Genomic DNA, 19,038 nt, shown 5'->3' on the forward strand with positions numbered 1-19,038 from the left:
AATCATGTAAAGGAAAATATAATTTATGCATACAAAAACATCTCTATTTTATCTCTAGATTAAAAAAATCATTTTTGCAACATAAATAGGAAGGCATATACCCCCCCCCCCCAATATAAGGAAATATTTGTAATAAACTAACATACTCCATTCCATTGATGATAATAGGCTAAATCTCCAAACTACAAAACATTATAAAAAGAGAGGCCAGGAACTGTTCTGTATGACTGCCCATCCAAAGCAATTTAACAACTTTAGATGAATAAATATTATACTGTATATTTGACATTTATTGATTGTCTGGTGTGTTTTACTCCCAGCTTGTAAACAAACCAAGGGGGAAGAAAAAGTTTAATCCTCCTGATAGCACATTCTACCTCGGGCTGCCCTTGAAGACCAACAGGTGATTTCAACCAGTCCATAATGCAGCAGTCCACACAATAATTAGGCCCCATTTGTTGCATGGACTGCACTGGTTTCCAATTTCTTTCCAGATGTAATTTGAAGTGCTGGTCATCACCTTTAATACAATACAATACAATACAATACAATACAATACAATAGTAGAGTTGGAAGGGACCTTGGAGGTCTTCTAGTCCAACCCCCTGCCTAGGCAGGAAACCCTATACCGTTTCAGACAAATAGCTATCCAACATCTTCAGTGGTATAATTCAGTGGTTCTGAGATCTCGTCTGCTAGTTCCTTCAGAACCCTGGGGTGTAATCCATCCGGTCCTGGTGATTTGAACTCATCTAGGGTAGACAGGTGCTCACTTACCATTTTCTTCCCTATTTCAATTTGTGTTCCTAATCTGATTTTTGTGGTGCTGCTTTTGATAGGTTGGACTGTTTTATCCCTTTGTGTAAAGACAGATGCAAAACATGAGTTCTGCTTTCTCCCTGTTGCTTGTCACCTTCTTGCCACTTTCTCCTAGCAATGGACCAATTGTTTCCTTAACTTTTTTCTTGTTTTTAACATGTTGGAAGAAGCTTTTTTGTTGTTGTTAATTTTTACTTTTGTGGCAAGCCTTTCTTCATTGTGAGCCTTAGCTTTCCTCACTTCATCTTTAAAGTCATATGTGGCACAAAGCCAGGTTATCTATGGGATCACCTTTCCAATTGATGGTCTCATGGGTCATATAAGGTGGGCACATTCCTAGTGCCTTTCCCTAAATTTGGCCCTCTGAAGGGAGCTAGGAAGTTTGCCTTTTTCATTGCTAACCTCTGCCTTATGAAACACTCTGCCCCCTAATGTTTGGGAGTGCTCTACCCTCTTATGCTTCCATAAAGATTTGAAGACCTGCCACCTCCCACAAGTGCTGGGTAAGATTGGATTATTGAACATTAGAAACTTGATTTAGCACTTTTTAAAAAATATTTTAATGTTTTAATCTGTTTAGTTTTATAGTGTTAATATGATTTTATATATTATTTTAATTTTTAATTGGAAGCTGCCCAGAGTTGACTAAAGGTTGAGCTACTATATAATATCAATTCATAGTTATTATTAGTTTTGGTTTGCATCATATACAGTTATTTCAGTATAGTCTTTAATATTGGAATGCTACATAATATATAGTGCAGGTAGTCAGTGACTTATGGCCAGTTACTATAGAACAGAAGCAAAATTGGATGAGTTGTGACAAGCCAGTTAGTTCAGAAGGAAATGTCATGAGAATCCCCCATAAGAGAAAAGGTCAGTAGTTGGTCTCCACTTTAGTGGGATAGGTTAAACATTGGATTGTAAACAGGGCTGATAAGAAGCTGCCTTGCCTTAAAAGCTTTTTTTCTTTTTTGCAGGAAACTGTTCTAATTGTAAATATATGCAGCAAGAGACTGTGTTGTTTGTTAATATCTCCACTCAAGGGGTTGTTTTAGTGATAAGCACCTTAGCCAATGGAATGGCTTAATTTGTAAATAGCCCTATCAACAGGTATCTTGGCTTCAATGAGGATCCTAGCAATTTGTGAGAGAATATCTAACAAAAGGGAATAGGAATAGGAAACAGGGATATTTTGAAAAAAGACACCTTAGCCCAAAGAAGGAGGAAAGCATGAGAATGAAATTCAAAACAGTTCTGCCTTAATTACGGTAGATATAATTTGAATGGAAGAATTGCTTTGACAAGCTTTCAAGATTCTATTACATTACCCTTCCAGCAATAAATTACCCAGAAATCAAAGTGCTTCTTATTTTTTAGTTTCCAACAATGGGAAAATAAAAGAAAAATCTAAAAACATTAATAACAATAAAGACAATAGTACAATAGTACAATAATGCAATTCAATTAACATTTTAAAAATTGATATTTTGACATTTTTCTCTCTTAAAAAAAATATACCACTTATCTACTGCATTAAAGTAGACCATATGGAAATAATACTCTTCATTTGTTCATAATTGTTCTGAATGTTTTTTTTTCTTCCTCAGTTTAAAAATTATGTCTAGTGTTGTCTCCTTTTGTGATTACTGTGGTTAGTTTAAACTATGGCCTAAACTAAACTACCAGTTGATGCACTGCCAAGCCATAGTTACAGGGTGATTTTATAAATTGTATGAATATTCATTTTCTTTGATAGACAAGTGGAAAACAATAGCTGTTTCCTGTCAGACCATAATTTTGGAAATTTCTCTCCCAAATATGCAAAGGTAACACAAGAATTTTAAAGAGCTCAACCGATTCAATCATATATTTCAGTTATGGATTGTATGCAACTTTTGAAAGATGAAAAACTTTGCAATCATTAAGTAACAAAGGAAGCAAATATTCAAATATCTGAAGCTGAATTGACAATGTCAGGTTAGTTAGGAAAAGTATGTATGAAGAATTTTGAGACAATATTATAAAATAGAGATTGCTAAAATACTTGCTTCATCTTCAGTGTGTGACGAAATAGAAAAGGGATTAAGATTAATCAGAATATTATGAACTTTAACATGACAGCAAAATAAATAATTATTTTCAAATAATTTTCTCCATTAAAAATGCATATTTACCATCTCCCTACTGTATGTGTCTGTGATCAGTCTGTTTACTCCCAGTATTATAGGCACAATTAACTGATGAAGAGCAAAGAATAACACTAAAATACAAACTAGAGTAAGTGAATGTGAACAAAGCTGAAAGAAGGTTCAATTTACTGAGAAGAAAATTATATTATAAATTATTTCACATACAGTAAAAGTTTGATTCAGTGGATTGCCTTAACCCTAACCTCAATGAACAAAATTTTATATTGAAGAATAAAGTCAATTGTTCCTGAAGTATTTTGGAGAATTAATTTGATTTATGTCATTTGTGACAATTTAGGACATTTAAATGATTGAATAATTTTTTGATCATTTTTATCAGTTTTCATCATTTGTATAATTATAGAGCAATAGTGATGAAATAATTTCATATAGATGATGTAATTTAACAGATGACATAAAAACATCAGTTATGTAATTACATGAATGACATAAATTAGGTCAATGAAATACATTTGAATTAAATGGACATCCCTTTCTTCTAAACGGAGTTTTATGGTATAATATATAAAAGATATAATTTGAGAGATCCATAATATAGAATAGCAGATGTATCTGAATACTATTTTTGCTTGATTTCATTCATTTACACATCCTGACTCGTAAAATTAATTGGAGTATATTTACATATTAAAATCCTCATTTCTTACAGTTTGTAACCCACTTTGCAGCTTAAAAAAAGATATGAATGTTAGAAGAAAGTTTAGACAGAAATGAACAGACTGTCCTGGTTCTAGGAGAATTGGCTGAATAGACTACATATGTTCTTGTATTTATGGTGGCCTCATTTAATATGAACTTTGGGATGGATTGAATTTATTGTGTGTAGTCAGTGGAAAATTTCCCAGTCTTTTAAGGAGGGAGTTAATATGGATAAGATACAGTGCATTATCTTTATTCAAGAATAAGAGAAAAGACATGATCAGATGGACAGAACATTTGCAAATGCAATACAGCCAGTACTTTCGGAAGAATAGTTAATGAAATACAGAGGTACCGATTGCCATTTATATGTAGATTCTTTAATCTTCTCAAATGTTACAGAGCAGCATTATTGCTTTTATTATATAATCTGAGGAAAGTTGGCTGAATCTCGACTATTTGATTAGAGTGTATGGTTTGTGTTCACTCTATATCTTTTGGGTGCTTTGTTTGGAATGATTTAGAGAAACATGAATGCCTGTTTTGCTGCTGCCATAACATTATGAATGGAGATAGGTAGGTAGAAAGATAAATATTGATCTTAAGTGTGATTTTACTGGGCTTTTAAAAGAACATCTGGGGAAATATAGCATCAACCATGACTATGTTAACACAGTTAAATTTTACAGTTCATCTTTTTCTTCATTGGTAGTTTGCCATATATAATGTTTCCTTAAGACAATAAAAGCAATTTTTCTCCTTTAAGTAAAAACAAGAAGTAAAAACAAGAAGACATCTTTTTCTCTATAACATGTGTTTTATCTTTGTTATTTATAATGTTAAAGCATTCTTTACTTTCCAGTGATTCCATCAGACACTGAGACTGAGATCAAGTGATTTGTCAGAGGCCACCCAGTGAGTTTTGAGCAGGAATTTGAACCTGAATCTTGCTTGTGCAAATTCAGCTATACCAAATGCAATACCAGTTGGATTAGTAGAAAATGTGCAGTTAAAAGAACTAAAAGCATTAATAGTCAGGAGTATCTTCTAAAAGTAGAAAGAGTAAAACATGTCAAGTTTCTTTTAATTTATATAAAAAAAGAAGACAAACTGTATATTGTGGAGAAAATGGATACAGAGCTTTCTCTCTCTCTTACATTTATTGAAAATTGTCAAATAAATGGTTAGTAGAAAATTCAAAGCACAACCATCTTCAGATATTTAAATAACACATAGTATTTGCCACTACAAGAGTTGGTAATGGCCACTACAGTAGTTTACATACTTTTAAAAAGATTTTGTTTAAAATAATAAAGCAGGAGTTTATACCTCTGATCATCAAAGTGTAGGAAAATGACAAGGGAACAATTCCCTGCATGTCCTGTTAGTGACATTACTGGGGCCATTTCTCTGATTGGTGTTGATAGTAAGATACTACAATGGACATATGATCCAGCAGTAAAATTTGTAACATTATAAGAATTATTACTGGAAGAGAGAGAGAGAGAGAGAGAGAGAGAGAGAGAGAGAACAGTATGTATGTATGTATGTATGTATGTATATATATATATATATATATATATATATATATATATATATATATATATATATATATATATATATATATATATATATATATTCAGATTTTTATGTAAAATGTATTCTACAACTGCATGTTTTGCCTTAAATATGCAAAATATACATATATTGAGTTAGCTTAAACACCCAATAAGATACCTCCTCCCCCATTATTTGGGTGTGGATAGGTGCTATATTAGCAGAAACGTTACCTAACTCTATAACCATGCAATTATTTTGATATCAGGAGCTCAGTGTGTTTCAGGTTACAAACTATGGTGTTAGTACTTTCTTTTTACCATCAGTAGATAAATTTTCAAGTTTAGAATCCCATATAAACAAATTAAATGTAATTAAGGTTTACAGAAATTTGCTTGCACTGAGTTCCCTCATATAAAGATTATTTCTAAATGGAAAATATCATTTGAGGCAGGTTCTCTTTCTCTCTCATCCTCCCTCCCTCTGTGTATCTGTGTGTGTGTATATACATATAGCTATGGGCATCTAATCTAATCACACTCTAATCCAGACATTTGAGGTGTGTTACTCTTTAGAAAAATGTTGGGCTGCTTTCTTAATTGATTTCTTTTTTAAAACATTAAACACATTGAACTCATAACACATTTCTTGAGAAAGAAGTGAAACTTTAGTGTTTTGAAATGAAGGTGTTAATATTTTCATATTTTCCCTAAAAGCTATGGCACCCGATTTTGCTGGATCAGCTCGTAAAACTGAACAATCACAACATAGTGTCATTTGGTATAGCTACAATTCTTAAAACATAATTTTAAATATTTTATTTTTCTATATATAACAAATACATGACAAAATCTTGTTAATCTGTTGTTTTTGTTTTTCCTGCAGATTGGTTTTTTGCAGATGAATGACGACTTTATATTTATTGAGCCGTTCAATCATAGTTTGGCTGTGATAGGCCAAGCGCATCGGGTATGCAGACGTAAGAGATCCATACGTGAAAGACCTTCTGAAAAATCCACCTCTCATAGTCAATACTGCAGTGTTTTTTCTGGTAATGTAATTTCTATTAATATATTTTAATTTAATATGTACTTTATATACATTTTTATCTCTCACTGTTCTGTTTGCCTGACTCCTTTTACAGGAGTTTTCTATTACCTTCTCCTAAAACCAGTCTTCTCCAGCTTGGTGCCTTCCATAAGTGATGGACTTCAACTTTCAAGATTGCAAATGAGCATATTTACCATTAATTCTGAGAATATTTGATGAATACCAGGCTGAGAATTCTGGTCTACTGGTAGAAAGTTAAACAAATCTTCATCTATTTCAGTAATGGTGGTTTGTATCTGTTTTGTTAAACATATTCAAGTAAAGTTACTGAGATTTCCCACTACCGTATATCATCTGCCTCCATTTATAAACAAAGGATAAAACTTATTTTACTTGGAATTAAAGTTAACTGAAGATAGTAAGACAGCCAAGCAATGTTGTGCCAGGATTTTAATAAAAGAAATAATTTGCTAACTCCCTGTTGGAATGGGACCACTCTCTTTTCTGATTTTACAACTTTTTTCTGGTCAAGATTACTTTCCTTGCGGTTGTTAAGTTGTGTTTATCAGTTAAAATAAATGCTCACAACCTGAATAGGACTTGCGGTATCTAATTGTAGTTCTTTGAAAGCTAGCTTTACTAGTCTTATATTTTGCAATTTGTTTACAGATCTGTACCACTATGTAAAGCTATGTTGATTACTTAACTCAGATATGTCCTGTAAGTAGGCTATCTAAGATAAACAAAATAAAAAAATAAAATGTTCGCATTCTATTATATCACTCCAATCTACCACTTACATTTCTGTTGTCATTCGTACCATTACCAGCAGTTGAGAAAACTTCTGATCAAAAATCTAAAAGAGTTGTTACTAAATAATACATTAGTAATTGGCTCTATATTACACTTTTTGTATGGAATTCAAAGTTACTCCATTTTAAAAATACTTCATTTGAGAAAGCTTGGTTCTGAGCCAATATAATTTAAAACAAGGGTGTCAAATTCAAAGCTTGGGGGCTTGCGGGGTTCTTAGATCTGGCCTGCAGGGCAGCCCTGGAAACAGCAAAGCCAGCCCTGGTCCGGATGCATGCGTCCCTCCCGAGCTCTGTTTTTGCTGGCAGAGGTTGCAGGAGCCCATTGCAGCCGAAAACGGAGCTCGGGAGCCTGTTTTCTCTGACAGAGCGCTCAGGCCTCGAAAGGCGCCCCCGACATAAGTGATATGGATCTAGCAACACCCATCCCAGTCATGCCCACCCCAGCCCCCAAGGTCAAACACAACCCTGATGTGATTTCCCTCAGTGAAATTGAGTTTGACACCCCTGATTTAAAATAACATAATGTTCCATGCTTAAATGTAATTTTAAACTTGGGCCTCTTTGGGTTTTATTCCACTATTCAAGCTACTAATTCTATTGTTTCTATGGCAGAGAAAAGAAGAGTCAGAGGTCAAAAAGGCACAGAAAATGGACGAGGAAAGAGATATTCCTATAAATTACCTCAAGAATATAACGTGGAGACTGTAGTGGTTGCAGATCCAGCAATGGTTTCCTATCATGGAGCAGATGCTGCTAGGAGATTTATTTTAACTATTTTAAACATGGTAAGAAAATGTAGGTCTTTTCAGCAAAATAATACTTTAAAGTTTAAATATAACTTACTTAAAATGAAGAATATAGCCTAATAATGAGCTAGTAGTAGAAAAGAGGTGAAATCATAGCTAATACTTTTACATTGGCACTAAGACAAGATCCAGCACAAAGTCATCTCATAAAGCCCACTGTTAGTTTGGAATGTATAGATCATAAAAAATAGCCAGTTTTTTCCTCCTACTATTCAGACTTATTATTATTGCCATATGTATTAAGAAAAAATTGAATCCAGTATCTTATTCTACTATTGCAAATATAAAATTCTATATATTGTTTTATAAGAATATAATGAAACTGAACTGAGATGCTGATGATGCTAATGTCTCACTGCCAAGAGACAGGGTATATGAAGAAAATATTACAAACATAAACTATACGTGTTTTGTGTAGAATCCTCTGTGTCCTGAATAGATTGTCATGTTGTAATTATTTGGGAAAACATTGAAAACAACTCAGAGTTTTAAGAAGCTGCCTCAAACAATCGGTGATTTGTCATATTATTAATTTTTACATTACTGTATTTCTTTTGTTTTCAGGTATTTAATCTTTTCCAGCACAAGAGCCTTGGAGTCCAAATGAACCTTCGGGTGACTAAGCTTGTTCTGCTTCATGAGACTCCAGTAAGAAAGTACTGTATTTATCTCTTCCATGTACATTAAAAAAGGCAAACATTGATACAAGAACTTGCAACTGTCAATGGCCTAAAGTAAAAGTGAAACCAAAGGGAAAATCTGACCTTTCCTAAAGAATAAACTGACCTTTCTTAAAGAATAAAAACATTGCCTTTAAGCAATTTGAGAGAGGGTCAAAAGGGGGAAAATTTCATAGCATGGCTGCATTTCCCAATATCTGATATAGTATCGGTGTTGAACAGTAACCTTTACATCACTGTTTGACCCATCTTTCATATACAGTGATTTAAACCAGTCAATTCTCATTTTGATTTAGCTTTTTTTTGTTCTCATTGATGGAATAATATATCAACAGCTGTACAAAAAGCATTCAATTTAGCTGATGTTCTAGAAACAGTCCCTTCTTTCTTGGGATCCTGCCGGGTTAATCTGTTATGGTTTACTTGCAAGTTCCAAAGTGTCATTTAAGAAAGGTGAACTCCATTCCTGTTGTCAATGTATTTTTGTATGTGTGTGTATATATATATATATATATATATATATATATATATATATATATATATATATATATATATATATATAATTTTTTCTTTCAGGGATGTGGGCTTTCTGCCCCCCCCCCCCCTTTATTCTTGGGAGTCTTCCTTTTTATTTTATCTCTAGGGAAGCTTTGTACAAGATAGGGTTAAGTCTAAAACTAATTCCACTGCTGGACTATGCAGACATGATAGGGGTGGGTGTGGGTAGAAAAGGTGGTTTGCATAAGGACAAAATATGTTAAAATAAGTAAATGCAGAAAAAGAGGATTGATGGTGAACTTTCGACCCTTTCAACCATTCAAAATGCCCCAGTCATGCAATCTAATGCTTAAATATGTTCAACTGGTTTTTAATTTTTATAATACTAAATGGAAGGACTATTCCATTTTAAATGTATTTGAGCATTCTATTATGACGTAACACTTTTGTTTGGATAGGCATCTCAGTAATACATAAATATGTGATATTATTAGTTGCCTGTCTGCTGAAACAAACACAAATTATTTTGAACTTCGAATAAGTACACTTAAATCTATTATATATAATATAATAATATAAAAGCAAGTTGTCTATGGGGATTCTTCAGTCATCCAGATCATGGTTGTCCCAAAGGTGCTTTTTCGAGAGGCAACTGGACTTTCTGGTTTTTCTTTGAAGATGTTTCGTTTCTCATCCAAGAAACTTCTTAAGCTCTGACTGGATGGTGGGGAATCTACAAACCCTTCCATTCCCCACCATCTAGTCAGAACTGAAAAAGCTTCTTGGATGAGAAACGAAACATCTTCAAAGAAAAACCAGAAAGTCCAGTTGCGTCTCAAAAAAGCACCTTTGGGATAAAAGGCAATTTGATATAGTGGTTGCTTGACTAAAAACCAGGAGACAATAAGTTCTGTTCCTTCCTTAAGCAAGATGCTAGATGAGCAACTTTGGGGCCAATCATTCTATTTTAGACCAGACAACTTCATGGGATTGTCTTTGTGGTGTAAATAGGAGTGGGCATAATGCCACTCAACAATAACCCAACAATGTCTTGGGTTTACAAAATAAATAGAATTAATATATTTAGGTTAAATTAATGAATTAATAAATTAAGGTTAAACAGTCTTCTAAATAGTTTGCTTTTGTTGATCAAGATATGCTCAGTAAATCAAAATATTTCAACAATAGAAAATTTAAACACGTAGTGTTTATATTTACCTAACTTTATATCAATATTCTTGGGTCTTCTGACTCTTGGAATTTTCTATCAGAATTCTGAGAATTCTCAGAACTCCCAAACATCTAAAGGACATTATATAGTAAAAGATTGGAGAAGAAAATAGTGTTGTGAATGCAATACAATAATATTGTTTCTTGAACTTTGTTCCAAACCTTTTTAGATGTTTTGTTGCAAAAATATTTTCATTTAAGGGATATTATCTTAAACTATTTATTATAATTTTCAGGCAGAGATGTATATTGGACATCATGGTGAAAAAATGCTGGAGAGCTTTTGCAAATGGCAACATGAAGAATTTGGTAAAAAAAATGACATACATTTAGAAATGTCAACTAGCTGGAATGAAAATGTGTCACCAGTGGATGCAGCTGTATTAATCACCAGGTACATTGCAATTTTTCCACTTCTATATTAGTGATTCTAAAGCTCATGCTAAGATTTTAGGCACTCTTGCAGTGAAATCTTGCTACAGACAAAAATGCTTCTGTCAATAGATTAGGGAGGGATAATTTCCCCCTCTTCCCGCCTATATTTTCACTACATGGATTTGGTGAAAATCCTTTTGGAGGGGAAATTTCATTACATCTGATTTGTTTGTTAGTCATTGTTTTCGTTTATTTTGCCTGAGGGGGCAACTTTTTTCTTCAATTAACTGATTCCAGATGAGAATTCTCAATATCTTAGTTTTGTGCACTTAGTGTACTTCACAGTACTTTTTTATTTGCCTATTTTCTATCTGTATTATTTCATTATTTGCATTATTTATGTATGTATGTACAATGCTTACAATCTGCTCCTATCTGGTTATCATACAGCAAGACACAAAATAGAAATACATAATAATAAACTCCAAAATTAATTATAGAGGGATGAACACCTAGGACCACTACAGTCCAAAGGCTTTCTGAAAAATATAACCTTGCTTAGAGAATGTTAACCTGGGGACTGAATCCCCCTCAAGGGAGAGATAGTTCCATAAAATGCTAGAGTCTTGGCAGCTTACTCAACCAAAAATAATTCTGCCATGAAAAATTCTCAGTCTTCCCTAACATGATGTATTGAGATGAAAAGGATTACAAGAATTTCAGCAGTTGAATTATTTTAGTTTACAACTAACATATACTCCAATATCATACTTTGCTTCTTTGCAATAGTTTTTCTTTGAGCCAGCAGAAAGACAGGTTATTTTACAGATAAAGAAGTAAGGTGTTTAAAACTGTTTCTTAAAACATTAGTCTGTGAACTGATCACTACTTGGCCATGTCTTGCAGTAAAGAGCTTTTATTTTCAGCCTCTCCCCTGCCTGTACCAAGACCATTGTTGTAATGATTTCCCTTCATCTCAAGGAAATCCATATCTTGTATGTATAAGTAATGGTTGGTTTAATTGGATACTTCTAATTCTTGAGGTCAGATCAGAGTTGAATCCACAAGTAGCTATTCTTGCACACATTCCATTATCAGAATCATCTCTTGGTCATAGGCACTTGCCACATAATAACCAAGATCTAACAAGACATACAAAAAAAAAATTGTATAGTGCAGCGATGGCGAACCTTTTTTGGCTCGCGTGCCATAAGTGGGGGGAGTGCAGGGGGGCGTGTGCGGGTGTGCCGCACCCATAATGCAATGCGCGACCCCCAGTGCGCATGTGTGCACTACAGGCGCTCCCCCCATTTTTACATGCTTTTTCCACCCTCCCCAAGCTCCAGAGGCTTTATAGGAGCCTGGGGAGGGCGAAAACAGCCTTCCCCGCCCATTCGGACGGCCTCCGGAGGCATCAGGGAAGCCTCCGGACAGTCCCTGAAGCCTTCGGAGCGCTCAAAACGAACCTCCGAACAAACCGGAAGTGACTTCCGGTTTGCTCGGAGGATCGTTTTAAGCGTTCCAAAGGCTTCAGGGAAGACTCTGGACGGTCCCTGAAGCCTTCGGAGCGCTAAAAACGACCCTCTGAGCAAACCGGAAGTCACTTCCGGTTTGCTCAGAGGATCATTTTGAGCGCTCCGAAAGCTTCAGGGACTGTCCGGAGGCTTCCCTGATGCCTCCGGAGGGCGTCCGGGGAGGCGGGGGAGGCTGTTTTCGCCCTCCCCCAGGCTCTATAGGAGCCTGGGGAGGGTGAAAAATGGCTTTAAAAAAGGGTGAAGTCAGCTGGCCAGCGCGCGCATGTGCGCTGGCCAGCTGACAGGTCAGCGCCTCGCATGCCCTGACAAATGGCTCCGCGGGCCACCTGTGGCACGCGTGCCATAGGTTCGCCATCACTGGTATAGTGGATAGGGTAGTACCTGAAACAGCAGAATAGAAGGGGAAAAAAATGAGAAAAATCACGCAATATAAAGATCTGCAAATAGATGTAGACTGATTGTGGCAAAAGATAGCAAAGATAGCAATAGTAATAGGTGCCTTAGGTGCAATCCGAAAACATCTGGAGTACCACTTGAACACCAATAGCATTGACAAAATCACTATCAGTCAATTGGAAAAGGCAATTTTCATCCTAAAATAATATTTTTAACACCCTCAAACAACATCTGCCTATCTCAAGTTATTGGGAAGGATACGATAGACAGAAATGCCAAATTCAGTCTGAACATCTGGCTGACAAATAATAATAAAAATATGTATGATGCCTGGATAATCATAAATTCAGTCTTCGTCATTGATAAATAATTTAACAGTCTCAAAAACCTGAAGCTTTTACTAGTTAAGCTGAAATGTATTTACACATGCAGGCTTTTTAAATTGTCAGTAAAGCATTATACCTGACCTGATTTTAAGTTAGTAAGACAGATGATACTAGAATGTTTAAGACTAACAATAACAGAGATTGATTTAAAAGTATTACTTTAAAGTGTAATTATTATTTTACATTTTATCTTAAATTTAAGTTACTTAATGATTTATGGCTTGCCCAGAAGCCTTGTTAATTGGAACAGGCTATAAATATAACAAATAAATGAGTAAATAAATATACAAAAGTATTGGTATTAAAATAGAATTTAACCTTAATAAGTAGCTGAGTTCAGTTCAACTGAAATTCATTGAAAAGTTTTCTTTTGCAATTTTCTTATGCTGTACTTTGTTGTCACATGTTATAGATACCCCCATTCCCCCTTTATGTATTTTTATGTATCTGACTGCCTTTTTACTTAGTTCTTTGAAGAGATTCATATATAATTATAGGTTTTATCTTTAGGAGCTGAATATTCAGTTTTTGCATTGCCTGAAGGACCTCTTGAAGTGCTGTATTTGATAGGTTTAAATTATACACAAGGTATAATTTATGGTAATGACTCAGTGTAGTTGCCCGTTCTTGCCTGAAATACTTTTCTATCATTAGTTAAGCTTTAGAAAACAATCATAAATCTCTTTAAAGCTTTACTATATTCCCCTTGAATAAAGGTCTGTTAAATCTTTGGTAACCTTGATAAAACAAGGGACGTGGTGGCTCAGTGGCTAAGACACTAAGCTTGTCGATCAGAAAGGTCAGCAGTTCAAAAGTTTGAATCCCTAGCACTGTGTAACAGAGTGAGCTCCCATTACTTGTCCTAGCTTCTGCCAACCTAGTAGTTCGAAGGCATGCAAAAATACAAGTAGAAAAATAAGAACCACCTTTGGTGGGAAGGTAACAGTGGTCTGTGTGCTTAGTCATGCCAGCCACATGACCATGGTGACGTCTTTGGACAACGCTGGCTCTTCAGCTTTGAAATGGAGATGAGCACCGCCCCCTAGAATCGGGAATGACTAGCACATATGTGCGAGGGGAACCTTTACCTTTAACCTTGATAAACTTTTTGCAAAAGAGACCAGCTTCTTTGATAGTATGACATATATGAACAGTGTTGTATCAATGCTTCCAAATTTCATATATGAGATTATTCTACATGTTAGTTATTTAATTTTCACGGGGAGTACAATAATGTCCAAGGAGAATTGAAATCTTTTCGGCCTTTTTTGAAGTTAGACTCACAGAATCAGAAAGGATCAGGAAAGGACTGTCTCAGAAGTTACAAATTTAAAACAATGTATGTCACTTGAGAGCACCTTGGAATACAGTAATGCTGGCCACATAATCACAGAAGCATCTTTGAACAATGCTGGTTCCCTGGGGTTGGAAACAGACATGAGCACCTCCCCCTAGAGTTGGATATGACTGGACAGGGGAAATCTTTACATTTTATCTTTCCTCATTATTTTATCGCTGCTCTGTTTTCACAATGAGAAAAAGCAAAAAATGAAGCAATACTATAGAGCAGTGATGGCGAACCTATGGCACGCGTGCCACAGGTGGCACGTGGAGCCATTTGTCAGGACACGCGAGGCGCTGCTCTGTCATCTGGCCAGCGCGCATGCGCGGGCTGGCCAGCTGAATTCACCTTTTTAAAAGCCATTTTTCGCCCTCCCCAGGCTCCAGAGGCTTTATAGGAGCCTGAGGAGGGCGAAAAGAGCCTTCCCCGCCCTCCCAGAGGGTCTACGGAGGCTTCAGGGACCATCCGGAGGCTTCCATGAAGCCTTCGGAACGCTTAAAACAACCCTCCGAGCAAACTGGAAGTGACTTCCGGGTTGCTCGGAGGGTGGTTTTAAGCATTTCGAAGGCTTCAGGGACTGTCCGGAGGCTTCCCTGATGCCTTCGAAGCGCTTAAAATGACCCTCCAAGCAAACCGGAAGTGATGCACACTGGGGGTTCACACATTGCATTATGGGTGCGGCACACCCGCACACGACCCCCCTGCGCTCCCCCCACTTGTGGCACGCGAGCCAAAAAAGGTTCGCCATCGCTGCTATAGAGGGCTTCAACAGAGTTTCACAAGGAAATGACAATAACACATAGCAAAACCGAAATCTGTGCATCCACAAGAATGGAGAAAGTTTGAAATGAAGTGCTCAATGAAGTTTGAACCTACAGTAATTAGAAGTGTATTATTTGGTCACAAAGCCTAAAAGACAGGTTTTCCCAGACAATGTGTACTGTAGTCTAAGATTAAGAGTAGTATACCTATATAAAATTCAAAGGAAGCCTATCCACTGAATCATTATTTCCTTTTATTATTACAAAACAACCTTTTAATATAAAAACAAATGCTTATATTTGCACATAGAGTGCATATATATGTATTGTAGGATTACAATCCTTTAACACTATTCATGAAGAATGTTAAGAGTTTGCCTTTTTTTTCATCCCAATTTTAGGAAGGATTTCTGTGTGCATAAAGATGAGCCTTGTGATACAGTGGGTAAGTAAAGTTAAAAAATAGCTCTTCAAAAGTATCATTTTAAGACTTGGACATATAGTGAGGTAAAGAAATGGAGAACATTACTTTGGATACAAACTACTTCAGTTCTTGTGGAATGGAAAAGATATATGAAGTCTTTGATTTTCCAGCAGGGTTTTTGGTAGTGGTCAGTAAGCACCAGATATAGTCATTGAAATAAAAAAAGTCATCTTATGGGAAAGATCATGATAAAAAGCATATATATTATGAATTTACAGGTTCAGAAGATTTAAAAATATATTCCCTATATTTGAAAATGGGTATAACTGTCACTATGAACCTTACTGGTCTGGAAGTAAAATTGTTTTTGCTTTTCCCAGCGAATAGTTTTTTGAGGAGAGTTTTGAAATTGATTTCTGACAATCACTGAAATCTATTGCTCTTTTACCTCACTAGGTTGCCCAAGTAAATAATCTAGTCTATCAATGTGATCATATATGGAGGCTTATTCAATAAATGTTGAGCAAATTTCAGACATTGTGGAGAACTTTTTCCTTTTCTTTTTGATCTTTTGAGCAGTCATTTTTAAAGGGAATGTTTGCATTCCACTAATAAACTCTTAAAATATTAATAATCATGGTCTGTATTACATTCATTAATATTTATGACAGCTTTTCTTACTTGATGAATATGCATAATACTGTAAGTGTTCTACAGCAAGTGTTTTAAAAAGAACATGGCAGCATATGAATTTAACTTGTTAAAGATGTAATTAAATAAATTGAAATAAACTTCTTCAAGTTATGTTAGAGTGCTTTCTTTTTTTTTATGATATAGTTCCTGTATATTGGAGAATTGCCAGCTAGGCTGGAAGAGGGAGTCAAGCGAAGGCCTAGCTAGGGGTCCTTGCGTAGCTGTAAACAGCGTAAACATGACTTCCTTTGAAATCCATGAAGCCATATCTAGTCATTCCCAGGGGAAGGCAAGCAATCTGATGAGATTCTTGTAACATAGCTGATGAAAGATAAAGTTACTGCCTAAAGCTATTCACAAGTAGATGTCATTGATTGTGCCTGACATTAATTTTACTAGGCTCATTTCTCACACCCCTCTGTAAAAGAAAATATACCAGAACCCACAGGCAACTGCTGGATTGCCCTAGGACAGTGATGGCTAGCAGCGCCCCCGTACCCATAATGTGCGGGTACGCGACCCCCTCCATGTGCTCCCCATGGATGTGCATGAGATGCCCTGCGCATGTGTGCGTGACCCCTTGCACTCCCCCCGAGCATGCGCCCCACCTCCCCTCCCATTTTTTGCTTCCAAGTTGGTGCAGGAGGCTTTCCAGGCCCAAAACAGAGCACCCCCGTATCCCATTTTTATGGCACAAGGGGTGCCAAGTTTGGGGCCTGGAAGGCTGCCTGCACCAACCTAGAAGCCAAAATGGGGCGCAGGGGGACGTGCATACCCCCCATGCCCTACTTTGAGCCTGGAAGGCTTCCTGCATCAACCTGGAAGCCAAAACGGGACGTGAGAGCACTGTGCGAGGCCCCCAAATGCATGTGCACCTCCCCCTCATAGGCCCTTCCACCACGCATGCGTGGCAGAGACCCGAAGACCAGCTGGCTGGAGGGAGGCCCACGCATGTGTGGTGGAGTTAGGCTGGGACGACAACTGCCATTCCCACAGAAAGGGCTCTGCATGCTACCTGTGGCACGCATGCCATAGGTTCGCCATCACTGCTCTAAAAGATAGTGGAACCGTGCTTACATCAACAGAAGACAGAGATAAGGAATTGGAAGGCAACAGTACTTCAGTTGTTTCAGCAACAGGCTCAGAATGCTCAACATCCTCTGGCCCCTACCTCTGGCAATTCCAGTCCTGCAGCCTGCCTTGTTGCATTTCCATAAGGGTTTGCCAAAGAACTTTGGGGAGGTCATGCTTATGCTGTTTGTGGCTATGCAACAACTCCAACTAGTTCCTCACTTGTTCCCTCCTCCCCCCAGCCTAATTCTCTGGCAATTCCTCAACACTGTATGCTGTTGGTTTCTATACGTCCAAGAATTCTGGTCAAAATTCTGATACGATCTACATCAGAATTGTGGTTTGCCATTTAAGGTTATTTCTTATGAAAAATCTTAATGTAAAGTAAAGTTGAATTTGATTTGGTTTAGCAAAGAGTAAACAACAAATAAATATAAAGAAGATCAAACTGATGCAACTAATGTAAGTGCTAGAATGTAATTAGTTCAATTTTAGGGGTAATGATCATTTTATTCCTTTTTCCATTTTAATATTATTTGTGGACTTGTTTGTTATATTGTAATTTGCTTTAATTGTCTTTAATTTTTAACTGTAATAGGAACATAATTTCTTTGATCATTTTGGGGGAACTTTTTATGCGATAAGACTGCTGACAAGAGCTGTATCTTTCTCAATAATGAGCACCTAGTGATTGTGAATTATCTTAGGCATCCCTTATAGCAGGGGTGTCAAATTCAAGGCCAGATCTAGTCCATGAGGTGCTTAGATCTGGCCCATGGAGCTGCCTTGGAAACAGCGAAGGACCAGCTCGTGGTGCCTTTGCCACAGGTGGCTACTGCCCTGTGCCTATGTGTCCAACGTGTTCCACAGAGCTTGCAAGGCCATGTCCACCCTTGGCACCCTGAGGTCAAACACAAACCTGATGCAGCCCTCAATGAAATCGATTTGACATCCCTACCTTATAAGGCCAAATAGCATTGTATGTGTGCGTAATTGAGTATCAAACAACAAACAAAATCATAATGAGTTATAAATTAGAGCCATGGTTCACAAATTGATTACTATGGAGCACTAGGGTCCTACAGGAAACTCAATAAGTGTGCAACCGGATATTAAAGTTTTTTGAGAGAAATACAGCAATTTTTGACATCTATTGAACATCACATGAACTAAGGGCACCATGAAAAAATTACTGAGACAATAAGGACACTGAATTGAGAAAATCTGAGAATTTCTGAAGTAGAAATCAACAAAAAGTAAAATATATGTACCACGTCCTCTATAAATACTGTATTTGAGGTTCAAATCATAAGCAACCCACAGGACAGCAAAATTTCAGTATATAATGTATAGTATTTATACTCTTCAAGTAACATACATGTAAAACAATTTTATTCTCCCTTCTTTTTTCTCTAATGAAAAACATTTGGTATAAGGAAAAAAAATGAAATAGTTTTTTTTCTGAAAGAGAACTGCAAGTCAAACTTAATTTTGCCCCATGCTTTGAAGTATGTGTATCAGAGAAACACTTGTGTTTATTAATAACAGAAAAAACAACTCAGAAACATATGAGAATAATGTATATCACATTTGCTATGTCAAATATGACTTAACTTTTTTCAAATGCATTTGGGTGAAAATTATGAAAGTTGAAGCCTTATAAATGTACCATTCAAATATGTTAGGATTTATTAGTGCTGCTTATCAGTTTTCTGCATGAAAGCACAATCCTAAAGAGTGATTGTTTG

General features: G+C 36.2%; 1 protein-coding gene across 1 annotated transcript in view; it reads left to right on the forward strand.

Moving 5' to 3' along the window:
- Window positions 1-19,038, forward strand: part of ADAMTS19 (ADAM metallopeptidase with thrombospondin type 1 motif 19) — a 104,007-nt gene that overhangs the window by 16,285 nt on the left and 68,684 nt on the right. Inside the window, exons 3-7 of the mRNA XM_081941155.1 lie at window positions 6,114-6,279; window positions 7,706-7,878; window positions 8,464-8,547; window positions 10,544-10,701; window positions 15,504-15,547. Of these exons, the coding sequence (XP_081797281.1) occupies window positions 6,114-6,279; window positions 7,706-7,878; window positions 8,464-8,547; window positions 10,544-10,701; window positions 15,504-15,547 (625 nt within the window). The remainder of the gene's footprint in view (window positions 1-6,113; window positions 6,280-7,705; window positions 7,879-8,463; window positions 8,548-10,543; window positions 10,702-15,503; window positions 15,548-19,038) is intronic.

This window comes from Natrix helvetica, assembly GCF_964273705.1.
Source record: "Natrix helvetica genome assembly, chromosome: 2".
NCBI lineage: Eukaryota > Metazoa > Chordata > Lepidosauria > Squamata > Natricidae > Natrix > Natrix helvetica.